General features: G+C 41.8%; 1 protein-coding gene across 10 annotated transcripts in view; it reads right to left on the bottom strand.

Moving 5' to 3' along the window:
* The window catches only part of ralgapb (Ral GTPase activating protein non-catalytic subunit beta), a 125,569-nt gene that overhangs the window by 55,666 nt on the left and 52,070 nt on the right, over positions 1–17,833 (bottom strand). For 7 of the 10 annotated variants that reach the window (XM_059652687.1, XM_059652686.1, XM_059652690.1 and 4 more), the window contains 4 exons: positions 15,340–15,491; positions 11,641–11,857; positions 11,203–11,238; positions 10,526–10,727 (listed from right to left, as the gene is read on the bottom strand). In XM_059652687.1, the coding sequence (XP_059508670.1) occupies positions 10,526–10,727; positions 11,203–11,238; positions 11,641–11,857; positions 15,340–15,491 (607 nt within the window). The remainder of the gene's footprint in view (positions 1–10,525; positions 10,728–11,202; positions 11,239–11,640; positions 11,858–15,339; positions 15,492–17,833) is intronic. The other 3 variants (XM_059652692.1, XM_059652691.1, XM_059652689.1) reach the window with 1 other exon arrangement.

The following is a 17,833-nucleotide window of genomic DNA, read 5'->3' on the forward strand; positions in this document are numbered from 1 at the left end:
CTCTTTTCAAAAAAAGTAGGGAGGGAGGAAACTGAGCGCTGTCAGGCTAACTGGCCTATATCAGCCATTGGGAAAATTCTGCATCAGCTGAGGATGTCTTAACAATGCACTGAGTATGACTGAAGCAAATCATCACTGTTTTGCTAAAGAGAAGTCTGCCTGACAAATGTATGAGAGCTTTTTCTTTCAGATTTACTGAGGAGGGTAGATTAACAAGGAACCAACCACTTCCAAAAGCCATTCAAAGTGGTGCCATGCAAAAGTTTAATTGGCATGCATTCATGAAGTTGGGGTAATATAGCCAAAATGGAAGCAGAGAGTGGGCATAAATGGGGCATTTTCAAGACGGCAGGCAATGAACAGTGGTGTGCCACAAGGATCAGCTGGGGCCTCAAGGTTTTCTATCTATATTAATGACTTTGATGAGAAGACAAAGAACGATTTATTTAAGCTTGCTGACAATGGGTGTTGTTGGCTGGGCCAGCATTTAATTGCCCATCCCTAGCTGCCCCTGGAGAAGGTGGTGGCAAATTGTTGCAGTTTGTTTACTCGAGGCAGCCCCAAAGTGTCATTTGGGACCAAATTGCAGAGAAGTCTAAAATTATTCACTTTGGTCTCAAGAATAGAAAATCACAATATCTTTCAGAAAGGTGAGAAACTTTGAATATTATTACTTCGAAGAGATCTGGTGTGTTTGTACAAGGAATGTAGAGAGGTAGCATGCAGGTACAGCCAACAACTAGGATGACAAATGGCATGTTGGCTTTTGTTGCAAGCTGATTAGAATACAGTAACAAGGAATTCTTGCTACAAGGGTGGCACGGTGGCTCAGTGGTTAGCACTGCAACCTCACAGCGCCAGGGACTCGGGTTCGATTCCAGCCTCAGGTAACTGTCTGTGTGGAGTTTGCACATTCTCCCTGTAGCTGCGTGGGTTTCCTCCAGGTGCTCCGGTTTCCTCCCACAGTCCAAAAATGTGCGGGCTAGGTGGATTGGCCATGCTAAGCTGCCCATAGTGTTCATGGGTGTGTGGGTTATAGGGGGGATGGGTCTGGGTGGGATGCTGCAATGGGCGGTTTAGACTTGTTGGGCCGAAGGGCCTGTTTTCACACTGTGGGGAATCTAATCTAATCTATTCAAACTGCATGATTAATATTACCCTTTTATCTTAACATTGTGGGGCAGTTGGAAGACAGACAGAAATTACAAATGTGCCACAATATCTACATTTGAGCATGATCCCCACACTATATGAAATGCTCCCAAAGTAACACTTTTCAACACAACATTCACACATAGTATCTGTAGATATATGGAGTACAGGTTGTGCTGCAAGATTGAAACAGATAAGATATACTCAGTGAATATTATTTATCTGGATACCCAGGGAGATACTTGCTACAAGTTCTACGTTTTAGAATACTAGGGTTCAAAAAAAATTAAACAATAAACAAAATATTAAGCCAGAGATCCAGGTAATGTTCTGGGGACCTGGATTTGAATCCCACCATGGCAGAGTGTGGAATTTGAATTCAATAACAATCTGGAATTAAGAGTCTAATGAAGGCCATGAAACCATCGCTGATTGTCAGGAAGAACTCATCTGTCACTAATGTCCTTCAGGGAAGGAAATCTGCCATCCTTACCTGGTCTGGCCTACATGTAATTCCAGACCAGAGCAATGTTGTTGACTTTGAGCTGCCTGCTGGGCAATAAATGCTGATCCAGCCAGCAATGCCCACATCCAATGAATGAATAAAAGAAATCCCACAGCTGAAGAGAGACAGGTGCCATGTTTTGGTCTGTTTATAACTTTGTTTATCTGTAAATAATCTCTCAAATATTCATGGGATACACTTCAATGAGACATGGTTGACTTAGGGTACGGCCCCAAGGAAGAACTATGGATGCTGAATTTTTTTTTAAAAAAAGGATCAGTCAACATTGTGGATTATGACCAAACTAATATTTTTTTAAAAGCAAAGTAGTATTTTGGAATTTTGTGGATTGTCTTAGCTGCTATGGTGGAATTTGTCAAAATTTGAGTAGAGTTTCCAGAGTAGGTTGTCGTGTGCTGATTTGTGGTTACACAACACCAGATAGAGAAAAGCTGCATAATTGTAATCACATTTGAGTTAGCACCGCATTTTGGAGGTATGCTGTGTCTCCTCTTGTTCCACATTGAATTGCCAGTTTTTAATTCTCCTTTTGGGAGGATGGGTGGTTAAGGCAAGGAAGAGGAGTTGCATTTTAAAAAGTCCTGAAAGAAGTGGACTGTGCTTTTTAAGATATCCAAGCTGCTCTCCTAACTGCATTATTCTAGAACAAACAGTACAGTATACTGTAGCAATGATCAATGTGTCTATACTTCAGAGCTGAAGTTTTGAATCCTAGGATCAAAACAGAAAGAGTTCAAATTTAATCATTAGAAAACTTTAATTAATATGTTTAGAGATGTTATTGCACACCTCTGGAATAGGTGGGACTTGAACCCAAGATTCATGGTTCAAAAGGTAGGGACACTACCACTGTGCCCTTCCATTTGTGTACTTTGACATTTAATACTGCTTCAGTAAATTCATATTTGCAGTATAGCCTTCCGAATGACAGAGGTGGGCCTTGGGTCGTCAAAGTTTATTATTATACATACTTTCTAAACAGACTGTTTAAAGACATTATCACGACAATTTGGAACAGACAGGACTTGCACCCAGGTCTTCTGGCTCAAAGATAGGGACAATACCACTGTGCCCTTCCACTTACAGACACTCCTTATAAGATGTACAATCTTAGAAGATGTACAATATAGCTCTGGAGGCGAATTGACTTGAAACCTGGCCTTAAAAGGACCGTTACTGGCACTGAGCCAGAGAGTCCAATTTATCATTGCATGCTTAAAAGTCTAGTATAGGATAGAAGAAAACTTTCATCCATATTACACACTACACTAATCCATGCAAGAACATAGAACAATACAGCGCAGAACAGGCCCTTCGGCCCTCAATGTTGTGCCGACCTGTGAACTAATCTAAGCCTCTCCCCCTACACTATCCCGTCATCATCCATATGCTTATCCAAGGACTATTTAAATGCTCCTAATGTGGCTGAGTTCACTACATTGACAGGCCACCTTTCGGCCCAATTCTGCAGTTTATCCAAGTCTCCCTGCAAGCTGCAACATTCTTCCACACTGTCCACCACTTCACTGACTTTAGTGTCATCTGCAAACTTACTAACCCATCCAACTATGCCTGCAACCAAGTCATTTATAAAAATGACAAACAGCAGTGGTCCCAAAACAGATCCTTGAGGCACACCACTAGTAACTGAATACTTTCCATCAACCACCACTCGTTGCCTTCTTACAGAAAGCCAGTTTCTAATCCAAACTGCTAAATCTCCTTCAATCCCATGCCTCTGTATTTTCTCCAATAGCCTACTATGTGGAATCTTATCAAAGGCTTTACTGAAGTCTATGTAAACCATGTCAAGTGCCTTTCCCTCATCCACATGCTTGGTCACCTTCTCAAAAAACTCAATGAGGTTTGTGAGACACGACCTGCCCTTGACGAATCCATGCTGGCCATCTCCAATTAAATTGTTGCTTGCTAGATGATTATAAGTCCTATCTCTTATAATCCTTTCCAAAACTTTTCCTACAACAGACGTAAGGCTCACAGGTCTATAATTACCTGGGTCATCCCTACTGCCCTTCTTAAACAAGGGCACAACATTTGCAATGCTCCAGTCCTCTGGTACTAAGCCTGTAGACAACGAGGTCTCAAAGATCAAGGCCAAAGGCTCCGCCACCTCCTCCCTAGCTTCCCAGACAATCCTTGGAAAAATCCCATCAGACCCAGGGGATTTATCTACCTTCACACCTTCTGGAATTGATAACACCTCCTCCTTACTAACCCTAATCGTTTCAATTCTAGTAGCCCGTAACTCAGTCATCTCCTCTACAATATTCTCCTGTTCCTCAGTGAAAACAGATGAGAAATAATCATTTAGCACCTCTCCAATCTCCACAGGGTCCACACACAACTCCCCACTTCTGTCTTTGACTGGCCCTATTCCTATCCTAGTCATTCTCTTATTCCTGACATACCTATAGAAAGCTTTAGGGTTCTCCTTTATTCTACCTGCCAATGTCTGCTCATGTTCCCTCCTTGCTCTTCTTAATTCTCTCTTTAAACCCTTCCTAGCTAATCTGTAACTCTCCATCGCCTCAACTGAACCATCTCATCTCATCGTCACATAAGCCTCCCTCTTCTGCTTAACAAGAGATTTAATTTCTTTAGTAAACCAAAGGAAAAAGGGGTTGTGGATTGTCAGAATTCGGGCTTGGGCAGCTGAAGACATGGCCATCATTGGTAAAGCAGTTCAAATGGCTGACATAAACTATTGCCTCCAACGCTGTAAACTACTCTGTCCAATATAAAGATGTTTTCATTGCAAGTGTCCACTTACAAGGATATACACTTGCTGTAACCACTTACAAAGTAAGTGAAGGAGAATGTATTTGCTTGTAACAGTTTAAATGCTTATCAGTTAGGCATGTTTTCCAAGTTTTAATGATTAACAGACATTTTTTTGGTATAAAATCAGAAATTGCCAGAGAAAACAGAGTCTGTTGTATCTCCATAAATGTGCCCAGGCCTATTGAGTTTCTCCTGCAATTTTGGTTTTTGTTTCCAATTTCTAGTGTCACAGTTGTATATTTTAAGTTTTTTGGTATTGATTTCTCTGCCAGTTTTTTAATCTTCATCCACCTGGTTTTCAGATAGTTATTCAATTTGGTTTTGAGAGCCTTGCTGAAAAATGTTTCTACCATGTTTTCAGGTAGACCATTTCAAATCTCAACTGTGTAAAAAAACACTAATTTCTTGGATCACAAGCCTTGCATATGAAAAGGGACTGCATCAGTTGGGACTATATTCATTAGAGTTTAGAAAAATGATGAGGGGAGGAATCATAGAAACCTATAAAATTCTAATAGGATTACAAAAGGTAAGCATAGAAAGGATCGTACCTAGTAATTAGTGAGCCTAGAACCCTGCAAAACAGTTTACCGATCAGTGGCAGGCCATTTAAGACTGAGATGAGAAGAATTTTCTTCATCTGGAGACTGGTGAGCCTGTGGAATTCTCTGCCACAAGAAGTAGTTGAGGCGAAAACACTGAATGGTTTGAAGGAGTTCTTAGGGTCTAAAGGTATCAAAGAGAATAGGGAGAAAGTAGGAACAGGGGAATGAATTGGATGGTCAGCCATGATCACTAACTGGTGGTACAGGCTTGAAGGCCTGAATGGCTTACTTGTGCATTTATTTTCTATGCTGTTTGTGTTGGCTTTACTTCTTTTGCTACTTGCCTTCGACTAGTGTATCCCGGTCCTCGATACTTCCAGAAATGTTGTTTAACAGAGCATAGAACAGTATAGCACAGTACAGGCCCTTTGGCCCATGATGTTGTGCTGAACTTTTATATCCTTGCTCCTAAACTCCATGCCCCTACTTTTAAAACCCATGGTCCCATTTGCTTTATTAACTGTTTTCTCAAACAATCTTGACACCTTCCAAAATTTGGGTACATATGTCCCAGGCCCTTCTGTTCCTGCACCCCTTAGAATTGTACCTTTAACTTTATTTTTTCCTCTCCTCATGCTTCCTTTCAAAAAATGAATCATTTCACAGCTCTCTGCATTAAATATCATTTGTCACTTATCCACCTGGTTCACCAAACTACATGATCTTAAAGTCTAATACCATCCTCCTCACAGCTCACAATACTTCCAGGTTTTAAGTTACCTGTACACTTTCAAATTGTGTCCTGCACACGAAAGCATGAAACTGAATTCTGGGGAAGCCCAGTGTAAACCTTCATCTGATTCAAAAAGACAACCCTTCACCACTCCTCTCTGTTTCTGTCACTCAAGTCAACTTTGCATTCATGCTGTCACTATCCCTTGCATTCCATGGGCTTTAACCTGATGGTCAAGCCTGTTATGTGGCACTGGGCTAATTGCCTTTTGGAAGCATATGCTCACCAACGTACACATGTATTTTCTGCTAATGCATCAAAATACGTCAAGCAAGTTAAACAGTGGGCAAACAAATTTGGATGGCTACTGGCATTGTCCTTTGGCTTAGATATAGAAAAGAAATTTTAAATATGTCCTGTAAATTTTATTGATCTTTCTACAGTAATACCATAAATATATTGATCAGACCAATTGTAAAGTAGATGAGAAGATGCCGCCAGAACTGCTGAGCGTTTCCTGCGTTTTGCATTTTTAACGTCAGGGAAGATTGGCATCTCTGATGTTAGTCAACCAAATAGGCTAAGAAATGGTTTAACAATTTGAATCTGGCTAATTAACTGGGTAGTCATAACTAAGGTGTCTTGCCTTGAGAAAAAGCCCAGAGTCAATGGTGGACTGAGAGCATAGAGAAGCAATCAGGTGCTAGCGAGTTTTGAGAAGAATTGTAGCTCAGGTTGAGGTTCTGGATATGAGTTTGCTCGCTGAGCTGGAAGGTTAGTTTTCAGACGTTTCGTCACCATTCTAGGTAACATCGTCAGTGAGCCTTCGACGAAGCACTGGTGTTATGTCCCGCTTTCTAGTTATCTGGTTAGGTGATATGCAATCAGGTGTTTATCCTGCATGGGGTCATTAGAAACAAACAGTCAACAGAACACAAAGGAGGGGACACAACAAGGACTGCAGGTGCTGGAAGCCAGCGTTTATAGATGTGAGGCTGGAAAAGCATAGGTCAAACACCAGCCAAGCAGCAGGAAAGTCAGTTTCAAGCCAAAACCCTTCATCAGGACTGGGTAGTGGGAGGGGAGACCAGAAAAAAAATGGGGGGAGGAGGGGGCTTGGGAAAGGGTAGGAGAGATAGTGATAGGTGGATGTACGTAGGGGATTATTGTGATTGGTTAGTGGGAAGGGTGGAGTGGGTAGGTGAGTAGGAAGATGGATAGGTTAAGTCATATCAGGGAGGTGGAGGGCATGGGATAAGACTGGGTGTTGATGGACTTTGATGCTGGTGAAGTCAATGTTGAGGCCATTGAACTGTAAGCTCCCAAGGCAAAATATCACACATTGTTCTTCCAGTTTATGTTTGGCCTTACTAACAATGGAGGAGGCCAAGGGCGACATGTTGTCAGGTGAGTGGGAGGGGAAATTAAAATTGGTGGCAACTGGAAGGTTGGGTTGGTTGATGTGTGCAGCGTTTTAGACACTCTGCAAGCCAGTTGCCAAGTCTGCATTTGGTCTCCCCGAAAGAGAGGGAACCACATTGGGAGCAATAAATACAATAGATCAGGTTGGATAAAGTGCTGGAGAACCTTCGCTGGATCTGGAAGGATTGTTTGGGGCCTTGGACAGAGGTGAGAGAGGAGGGGTGGGGAAAGATGTTGCAGGGAAAGGTAGTGGGTACGGTGAAGTCAGTGGGGAGTAAGCAGCTGATGTGGGAATTGCGGAGTAAACTGTCCTTGTGGAAAGTGGACGGGGTGTGGAAGGAAATATCTTTTTGATGGTGGGGTCTGATTGTAGGTGGTGGAAATGAGGGAAGATGATGTGTTGGATTCAGAGGTTGGTTGGGTGGTATGTGAGGTCTAAGGGGATTCTATCCTTGTTGTTGAGGGGAGGGTGTTTGAGGGCTGAAGATCGGGAAATGGAGGAGATGCGGTTGAGGGCATCCTTAATTACAGAGGACAGGGAAATTACGGTCCCTAAAGTAGGAGGATATCTGGGATGTCCTGGAGTGGAACGACTCATTCTGGGAGCAGATGCAGCTGAGGTGGAGGAATTGGGATTACGGGATAGCATTTTTGCAGGAGGGTGAATGAGAGGAAGTGTAGTTGAGGTGATTGTAGCTTTGAAATGGATGTTGGTGGTGAGTCAGTTTCTGGAGATGGAGAAGTCCAGAAAGGGGAGGGAGGTGTCAGACATTGATCACGTGAATTTGAGGGTGGGGTGGAAGGTGTTGGTGAAGTTGAAGAACTTCGAGCTCCTGAGAGCATGAAGCAGCACTTACACAGCCATCAATATAGCTGAGGAAGATGTAAGGGATGGTGGCAGTGTAGTTGTGGAAGAGGGACTGTGCCACGAATCCTACGAAGAGGTAGGCATAACTTGGACCCATATGACTGGGTATGGCCACCCCTTTGGTTTGTAGGAAGTGGGAGGAATCAAAGAAAAAATTGTTGAGGGTGAGGACTGCTTCCGCTAAGTGAATGAGTGTATCAGTGGAGGGGGACTGGTTGGGCCTACAGGAGAAGAGGAAGCGGACAGTTTTTAAGCCCTCTGTATGGGGATGCAGGTGTACAAGAACTGTGCGTCCACAAAGATGAGGTGCTGGGGGTCAGGGAATTAAAAGTTTTGGAAAAGTGGAGGGCATGGGCTGTGTCATGAACATGGGTGGGAGTTGCTGGGCTATGGGGAAAAGATGGAGTTGAAGTAGCAGGAGATGAGCTTGGTGGGGTAGGGGCAGGCAGAGACAATGGGTTGACTGGGGCAGTTGGGTTTATGGATAGAAGTGGGCAGTGTGGGTTGAGGGAACTATCAGGAGAGGGTTGTGTACACAATTATCTATCACACAGATTATCTCACTTGTGAAGGTGGGATTTCAAAACTAAATATTATAATGCATCATAGGGTCTCTTTAATTCAGAAAGTTATTCTAACCTTGCTCATTTCCAAGGTTGTTTGAGCATTGCATCAAGTAATAATAGGATATATTGGAATGGATTTTTAAAAAGTCACAAAGATTTTAAGACTACGAGGCAAAAGAAATTAATTTAGTTACATTACAGAAAGCATCCAAGATCCAGGTCTTTTAAAATATTTAAAGGTAGGGACTGTGAAATTCATGTTTTTACTTTATTTTTGTTTATTGTGGATTGAATTGTGAAGAGGATGGTTTTAAAACCAAGCACTGCGGCAGGAATTGCTGCAGTTTTAAAAACAAGTACCTGAACTTGTGATGTTGACATTGTTACTTTTTTCAAGCAGCTGTTTAAGGAAGCTATTTGCTTTTTAGGTGTACGAGGTAATGAGAGGTATTGATAGAGTCGATAGCCAGAGACTTTTCCCCAGGGCAGGATTGACTGCCACGAGGTGTTATAGTTTTAAGATGTTAGGAGGAAGGTATAGAGGAGACGTCAGAGGGAGGTTCTTCACTCAGAGTTGTGAGCGATTGGAATAGTTTACCAGTGGTAGTCGTGGAAGCAGAGTCATTAGTGACATTTAAGTGACTGCTGGACATGCACATGGACAGCAGTGAATTGAGGGGAACGTAGGTTAGGTTACTTTATTTTTGGATTAGGATTATTCCACGGCACAACATCGTGGGCCGAAGGGCCTGTACTGTGCTGTACTTTTCTATGTTCTAAAGCAGAGTTATGTTTCAAGTCTGGTAACTCTTCACGTGTTTCAGATCTTCAGCATCTGCAGTTCTTTGTTTTATTTTGGTTTTTTTCTTGCGTGTTTGGAATAATTCAGATAGCACTGGTTTTTATGAATGGGTCTAACATGTATTTTGTGGGTCACAACCGGGTACGTAAGACAAAAAATTCAATGCTTCAGCTTCACAGAGGAACAAATGCCTCTGGTGCGGTTGGTGCTTTATCCTTTTCCAGGTTCTATATTGAGGAGTATTTTTTGTGTCAACATATGATTTATGGCAAGAATAATGAATTTACTCCAGTAAGAAAATACAGAACAATTGTGAGCAACATGTTGCATAGTGCTTTTTCAACATGCTTAAAACTCCTGTACCGACCCAAACATAAATCCTGCTAGTTTTGAGGATTTTGAATTACAGATCCCACGGGATCACAAATGACTTTTTTTGGTTATACAGGACACTAGTGAGAGCATAACTGGAATACGGTGTAGTTTGATTTCCTTATTTAAAGATGAGTGAGAAAGCCTTACAGATAGCTCAGGTGGGCTTAATTAGACTGAAATCTGGAACAGAAGTTCTTGAGGAAAGGTTGGACAGACTAGGCTTGTTTCCATGGAAATTAAGGACAGTGATGGGTGACTTGTTTAACGTACAGAAGATCATGAATGGTCTTGACAAGGTGGACATGGAAAAAATGTTTCTTCTTGTGGGCAAGTCATTGTTTAAAATTTAGAGGCTGGCCTTCTAGAACAGAGATAAGGATAATTTTTTTCTCTATCAGGGAGTTGCATGGCTTTGGAACTGTGCCTCAAAGCAGCAGAAGCAGGGCTGTTGAAAAGTTTTAATGAGGAGGGAGATTGACTCCCATTCCTGGCAAGAGTCTAAACTTACTGGATACAGACAGGAAAGTGGAACTCAAAATGCAAGCAGGACAACCATAGTCTCACTGAATGGTGAAGCAGGCTTGAGGGGCAGAATAGGCTACTTTTGCTCCTAATGTGTATGTTTGTATAACTGCTGTCAGGTTGATTCTAAGAAAATTGACTGCTGCTAAAGGAGGAAAAAATGGTTTATTGTTGTTATAGCATGGAATTTGACTTGCAAATAGAAACAGCACCTGGACAGGTACACCGGAAGGATTTCTTCCCCAGTTTTCTTACTGCAGAAAATTCGGCACAATGTTCCGCAGGCCTCAGCTCTCCCTGCTTCATAGTTATCTGGAAATTCATTGGCATCAAACAGCGGATTGGCAACCATATTTTCAGTGGATATCTGCGAGGGTTTCCGTCGGACATCCAGTCCTGCTGGAGTTGTAATGCCTAAGGTGAGGAAGAGTTTGAGGGTTGCTGGTGAGAAGCAACCATCTTATTGCCACATTGCCAAACAGAACCAAATCATGCATTACATCAATAAACAAAAAACCCAGAATAGTAAAAATTTTATAAACAGAACTTAATAGAACAAAAAAGATAATCATATCAAAATATTTTAAAATGGTTAGTGCACAGTCTCAGAGGTTTATGACGTGACACAAAATAGCAGGAGAAATGAGCATGATGGGATATAAACAAGCACCTGCAGAGAGCAGATTACAAGGCTTGGCAACACTCCTCCCCCATTCAAGAGAAACACAGAACGGTGAATGAAGTTATCGCCCCCAAACAGTGCAACAATGACAGGAGGCAGGTGTTAGAGAAAAACAGCTGGAGCGATTATAAGGTAAAGGAATGGCTTATGGCAAAAATCATAAAACAGCTGACTGCAATTAAAATAGAATCTACTTTTCCTACTTACAAGATTTATAAGAAAGAAGAATTTGGATAAAAGATGCTGCAAGATAATAGAAATAAAAATGGAAACAAATCAAAGGAGAGCAGTAGTTATAATATCTTTAAGATGATTAGTTTTTTTAGCTTCAGTTATAAGCAGCTTTCTTCTGTTTGTTTTAAAAATTAAAATTCAAAGTTTTGAGGGAAAGACTGGGCACTACATATATAAAGACTGGCAACCAGGTAAAAGCCATGAATTTGACAATTAACATGCAAAAAAATGCAAAAAGAAATAAAAAAAATCAGGGAAACACTGATGTTAAATTAGATTAGGGTTTAATAAATCTGGACTGTAAACTAAATTAAGAGTACACAAATTACAGATGACTTTTTAGTTAGATTTTGTTCTGTACCTTTGTAGATAGAAGGCAAGAATGAAATGAAAAGGATTTTGGCGCCTTACCTGTCATACTGCCATCTCTGTTCATTCCATTATGCAGTCTGCAGTGAACTAATCCTGCATCGAACACCCACTGGCCAAACAGATTCAGCACGCTGTTGACCTTGGGACGAGTAGGCGCAGGTAGAGGTCTTGGCTCTGAGCTGGTCTGGTTTGGGCTGGACAGTGGAGAAGTGGTGGATGTCTGATGAGTAACTTTTGGAGGATGTGCAGTGCTCCCCTAGAGGATCAATAAGAAATATGTACATAAACAGTAGTTGACAAAAGCACACAGCAATACAGGAAACAAAACTAAAATAGAAAGGGATGCCATTATCTGTGAATCCTGAGGGATGACGACAAGAATCTTAAGTAAGGATTCAAATAATTGTTCTAAAGGTTGGTCTTTCATTCTGATTTTAGAAGGCCAGCAATTTGACCCATCCCTCTCCATGCTAGTAAATTCTTACAACTTTCCTAATCACAGGCTTTCCAATTCCCTAAAACCCAATTTCATCAATATCTCATTTTCCAAATCCCTTAATGTAGATTTTTTAAAAATTCAATCGAATTTTCTGTACCGTTTTTGTATGCTTTTTACGTTTCTTTGCTTCTCTTTCTCTTTCACTATTTTCACACCACTTTTGTTTATTACATTTTTTTGACCTATTCTCATTTTTCAAATCTCTTGACTCCTCTTGAGCCAATGTGTGTTACTTTCTGTATATAATTGACAAAACAGGCAGGATTGCAGCACACATGCTTTTCGTGGAAGCCTCACAGTGAAGGGGTTACCCTTTAGAACTGAGACGTCGTTTAGGATCTGACCAGCTCAATCTAACTGCTTTGAATCATTCTTGGTGACAGACATTGAAATCCCCCACCCAGAGTACATCCTGTGCGCTTGCCACCTTCAGTTCCTCCTTCAAGTGTTGCTTAGCATGGACGAGCAACAATTCATCAGCTCAGGGAGGACGGTACATGGTAATCATCAGGAGGTTTCCTTGCTCATGTTTAACCTGAAGCCACAAGATTTTAGGGGTCCTGAATCAATGTTAAGGACTTCCACGGCAATTCCCTCCCAACTGTATCTCACTGTGCTGCTACCTCTGCTGGGTCTGTCCTGTTGGTGATAGTGGTGGTGCCTGGACATTGTAAGGTACAATTTCATGAAGATCTCTAGGCCAGGGTGTTGCTTGACCAGTCTGTGAGACAGCTCGCCCAAATGTGGCACTAAACCCCAGATGTTAATAAAAAAAGACTTTGCACGGTCAACAGGATTGTTTCAGTTGTTAGCTTTTCCATGGCCTAGGTCGATGCTAGGTACTCTGTCTAGTTTCATTTCTTTTTTGAGACTTGGTAGCAATTGCTACAAGCGAGTGGCTTGCCAGGCCATTTCAGAGAGTAGCTAGCAGTCAACCACATTTCTGTGGGTCTGGAGTCACACGCTGGCCAGACCAGGTGAGGATGGCAGATTTTCTTCCCAGAAGGACATTAACAAACAACATGGGTTCTTCCTGACAATCGTCTCATGATCATCACTAGATCATTAATTCCAGATTTCTTTTTATTGAATTCAAATTCCTTCACCTTCCATGGCAGGATGTGAACGCAGATCCCCACAACATTGGCTGAATTTCTGGATTAATAGTCTCAACTGTTTACGTGATCCCCATTCCTTGTACAAGCTCCTTTGGCACAAAATATCACAAGAGTCTAGCTCTGATAACCTGTAACCTTTCAGAGGGTCTGATAGTAGCATCTACTAATTTCAGAACTGAATAAATTAGACAGATGGCTTCCAGTTGGTCCACCTCAATCCCAAAAGAAAATAATGCTAAACTATTTATCTCCATTTCCCTGCCATTTTCCAAACTCTTATTCTTATCAAGGACATGATTCTCTTTCACACATATGGTTTTGCCTTAATAAATAAATCTGTGCAGAATTTTACATTGAAATAACCCCGAATAGAAAATAGGTTCTAACTTTCTTCTGATGATACCTTTCTTCGTGTTTCTGTCCAACCTATCATTCATGTGTCAGAGTCAATTGTGTTTTCTCTCTAAGATAATAGAATGTGAGGCTGGATGAACACAGCAGGCCCAGCAGCATCTCAGGAGCACAAAAGCTGATGTTTCGGGCCTAGACCCTTCATCAGAGGGCACAAAAGCTGACGTTTTGGGCCTAGACCCTTCATCAGCTGCTGGGCCTGCTGTGTTCATCCAGCCTCACATTTTATTATCTTGGATTCTCCAGCATCTGCAGTTCCCATTATCACTCTCTATTCACCATCTTAAAACTAAAGCCTTAAAATTCATTAGTTTGAAAATCTTGAATTCATCCTTAAATTTCTTCTTCCTAGCGATGAGGGCATAGTAATGTATGAATTACAAGCACTTATTCCCAGTTTAAAGCTTATGATTCCTTATCACATCCTTCAAGGCTTGAAGACGTCTTTCGTGCTGAGGTGACCTGCTGACTAATGAACATCCTTTCCTTGCTCCAATTTTAAAACCCAGAATGCATTTTGCCTTTTGCATGGCCCTGACCACCTGGACTCCAAGACCACGCCTAGAATATGTGATCAGTTCTCATCCCTTTGCCAAGGAAAATTGATTGGAAACAAAAACGGAAAATATCAGCTGGTCTGGCAGAATCTGTGGAGAGAAATCAGATTTAACGTTTCGGGTCAAATGACCCTTCCTCAGAAAATGTACTGGCATTGAAGGCAGTCTGGACAAGGTTCACTGGATTGATTCTGTGATGGAGGGATTTTCTTATGAGAGGACATTGAGTAAGTAGGGCTTGTATTCACTGTAGGTTAAAAGAATGATAGGAACAATTTTTACAAGATACAAGATGCTTTGGGGAATTGACAGGATTGATGTAGAAAGTTTTGCTCCTCCTAAAGTCTAGGACCAGGAGGGTATAATCACAAAATCAGGGTTAGGACAGAGATGAGGAGGCATTTCTTCTCTCATGGGGAAGTGAATCTGTGGAATTCTTTACTACAGTGGGCTGCAGAGGTTGTGTTATTAAAATATCTGGGGCAGTAAAGGGAAAGGCAGGAAAATGGAGTTTAGAATTAGAGCATCAGGACTGGTCAGGCAACCACAATCACATTGAATGGCACAGCAGACTCATGGGCCAAGGGGTCTTATGCTTCTGCATCTTATGGTCTAAAATCTTGAAACAAATAAGCATCTCTTCTGCTAAGGTAAGAGTCAGTATATAAAGCAAGTGAAAGGAAGTGGGCTTTATCTCAAAGGTACGATGTCATATTTCTGTATATTGAACTCTGTCATCCATCTTCTCATTCCATCTTGCGATCTCCTGCAAGCTTTTGCCTCAGTCTTTTTTTCACTGAGAATCAGCAAACATTATTATTCTTTGTTTATTCACATTCAATCATTTCCATAAAAATAAATCAGTTCCACATCACATCCCTAAAGTACAGCAAATTCTTTCCAAGTTGGACAACAATCTGTTATTCCTAAACTTTGCTTCTGGTTCCTTGCTATTCTGCTTGATTAGGATGAGAAAACGTTGAAATTTCAGGAGACATATATACACACAATGGAAACTATCAACACAACAGTGTTAGTACATTTTCTTCAAGATTGCAGTCTGTGTCAGCAAATTAGGTACTTGCCTAGTATAGAGTAGGCAGAGGCATGGGCACAATATCATACTGAAAAAACAAAGTGGGCACCAACTTACTGAACTTGTTTTAACGGTTGCCTTTGTAACGGTGACAGAGCGCATTCTCCTGCTGTGCGGGGGTGTTGTGTTCATAGTACTGCTTGCCTGCGGCATGTTTAGCCTATTGACTGGAGTAGGAGGAGCACTATCAGAACGAGGCCTGGAAATACCTGCAAGAGAAAACATACAGATGCAGACAGCACCAGCATTAACTCAAAGCTAACCATTAAACTCTTCAAAAGAAATCTGCCCACCAGTTTAGTAACAATTTGATGAGGAAACTTTTAGTACAGGACAGTTTGTAAAATACAGCAACAGTAAGAGCTGACTAAAATAGCAGGTTTTACTTATTTTCTTTGTTGATAAATTTATTTCAAAGCACCTTGCATGGCTACTGTGCAGAGCTATAAATCTCAATTAAGCAACAGCAGCACCATGAAGATTTGTTAAGGGAAGTAATTCATCATTTAGTGACAGTTTTTGCGAATTTGGGACTTATGGTAAGTTCTATTAAGCCTGGAGAAATCTGATTTATGTCTCAAGTTAGCTCTTGTACTGAGATCAGAGTGCAAAGGGCACCGGCCTCTAATTTGACAATACTGTTCTGTACACAACGATTAACATCTATTATATTCTCAGACTGATAGTTACAGAGTGAATCCTAGGCAGGTTTTCCACCTCCCTCCTCCAGAGACATATTCAGGAGTTAAACTGCTGCTGCAATGTCACTGTGAAGTGGAAATAATTTTGAAGCTATGTGAAAGCAGGTCCAAATGTGCCACCACAAACTGCTAAATCACTGCTCTGTCATTGAAATTACTTAACTGTTTAAGGCAAATTGGTTGCAATATTTCCTGCTAGGAACATGGCAGACAGTTTTAGAGAACATAAACAGTACAGGACAGTACAGACCCTTCGGCCCATAATGTTGTGTTGACCTATTATCCTATTAAGATCAAACTACCCTGCATACCCTACAATTTATTATCCTCCATGTGCCTATCCAAGAGTCGCTTAAAAATCTCTGAAGTATCTGACTCCATTATCACTGCCAGCAGTGCATTCCACACACTCACCACAGTGTGTGTGAAGAACCTACCTCTGACATCTCCCCTGCACCTTCCTCCAATCACCTTAAAATTATTCACCCTCGTAATCGCCATTTACACCCTGGGAAAGTCTCTCTGGCTATCCACTCTATCCATGCCTGTGATCATCTCATAAACCTCTGTCAAGTCACCTCTCATCCTTCTTCATTCCAATGAGAAAGGCCCCTGCGACCTCAACCTTTCCTCATTAAGGCCTGCCATCCAGTGCAGGCAGCCTCCTGGTAAATCTCCTCTGCACCCTCTCTGAAGCTTCCACATCTTTCCTGTAATGAGGTGACCAGACCTGAACACAATATTCCAAGTGTGGTCTAACCAGGGTTTTATAGAGCTGCAGCATTACCTCATGGCTCTTAAACTCCATTGCCCTGCCAATGAAAGCCAACACACCATACACCATCTTTACAACCCTATCAACTTGGGTAGCAACTTTGAGGAATCTATGGACACGATGGACAAGATCCGTTTGTCCTCCACACTGCCAAGAATCCTGCCATTAACCTGTATTAAAGTTCAACCTTCCAAAATAAATCACTTCATACTCTTCTGGGTGGAATGGTGGCCATTATGGAGACTTGGATAACGCAGGGGCAGGAATGGTTGTTGGATGTTCCGGAGTATAGATGATTCAAAAGAAATGGGGGGGGGGGGGGTAAAAGAAGTTGGGGACTGGCATTGCTAATCAGGAATGGTATCACAGCTGCAGAAAGGGAGGTTGTGGAGGAAGGTTTCTCCACTAAGTCAATATGGGTGGAAGTCAGAAACAGGAAAGTAGCAATCACTTTATTGGGAGTTTTCTATAGAACACTCCCCCCCACCATCAGATGCTTGACAGAAATGTGGAGGCTGTTTAGGGAGCAGTTGATACAAGTACTGGATAGGTTTGTGCCACTGAAACAAGGAAGGGATGGTAAGGTGAAGGAACCTTGGATGACAAGGCACATGGAACACCTAGTCAAGAGGAAGGAGGAAACTTACTTAAGGTTGAGGTAGCAAGGATTGGACAGGGCTATAGAGGTCTACAAGGTAGCCAGGAAGGAACTGAAGAATGGACTTAGAGCTAGAAGGGAATTATGAGAAAGCCTTGGCGGATAGGATCAAGGTAAATCCCAAGGCTTACTGTACTTATGTGAAGAACAAGAGGATGGCCAGAGTGAGGATTGGGCCAATCAGGAACATTGGAGGGAACTTATTTGCGGAGTCAGTGGAGGTAGGAGAGGTCCTTAATGAATGCTTTGCTTCAGTATTCACCAGAGAGAGGGGCCTTGACGTTTGTGAGGTCAGTGTGAAACAGGCAGATATGCTCAAACAGCTTGTTGTTAGGAAGGAGGATGCGCCATAAATTTTGAAAAATATGAGGATAGATAAGTCCCCTGGGCCAGATGGGATATAGCCAAGGTTCCTAC

The sequence above is a fragment of the Stegostoma tigrinum genome, chromosome 19, assembly GCF_030684315.1.
Source record: "Stegostoma tigrinum isolate sSteTig4 chromosome 19, sSteTig4.hap1, whole genome shotgun sequence".
Classification (NCBI taxonomy): Eukaryota; Metazoa; Chordata; class Chondrichthyes; order Orectolobiformes; family Stegostomatidae; genus Stegostoma; species Stegostoma tigrinum.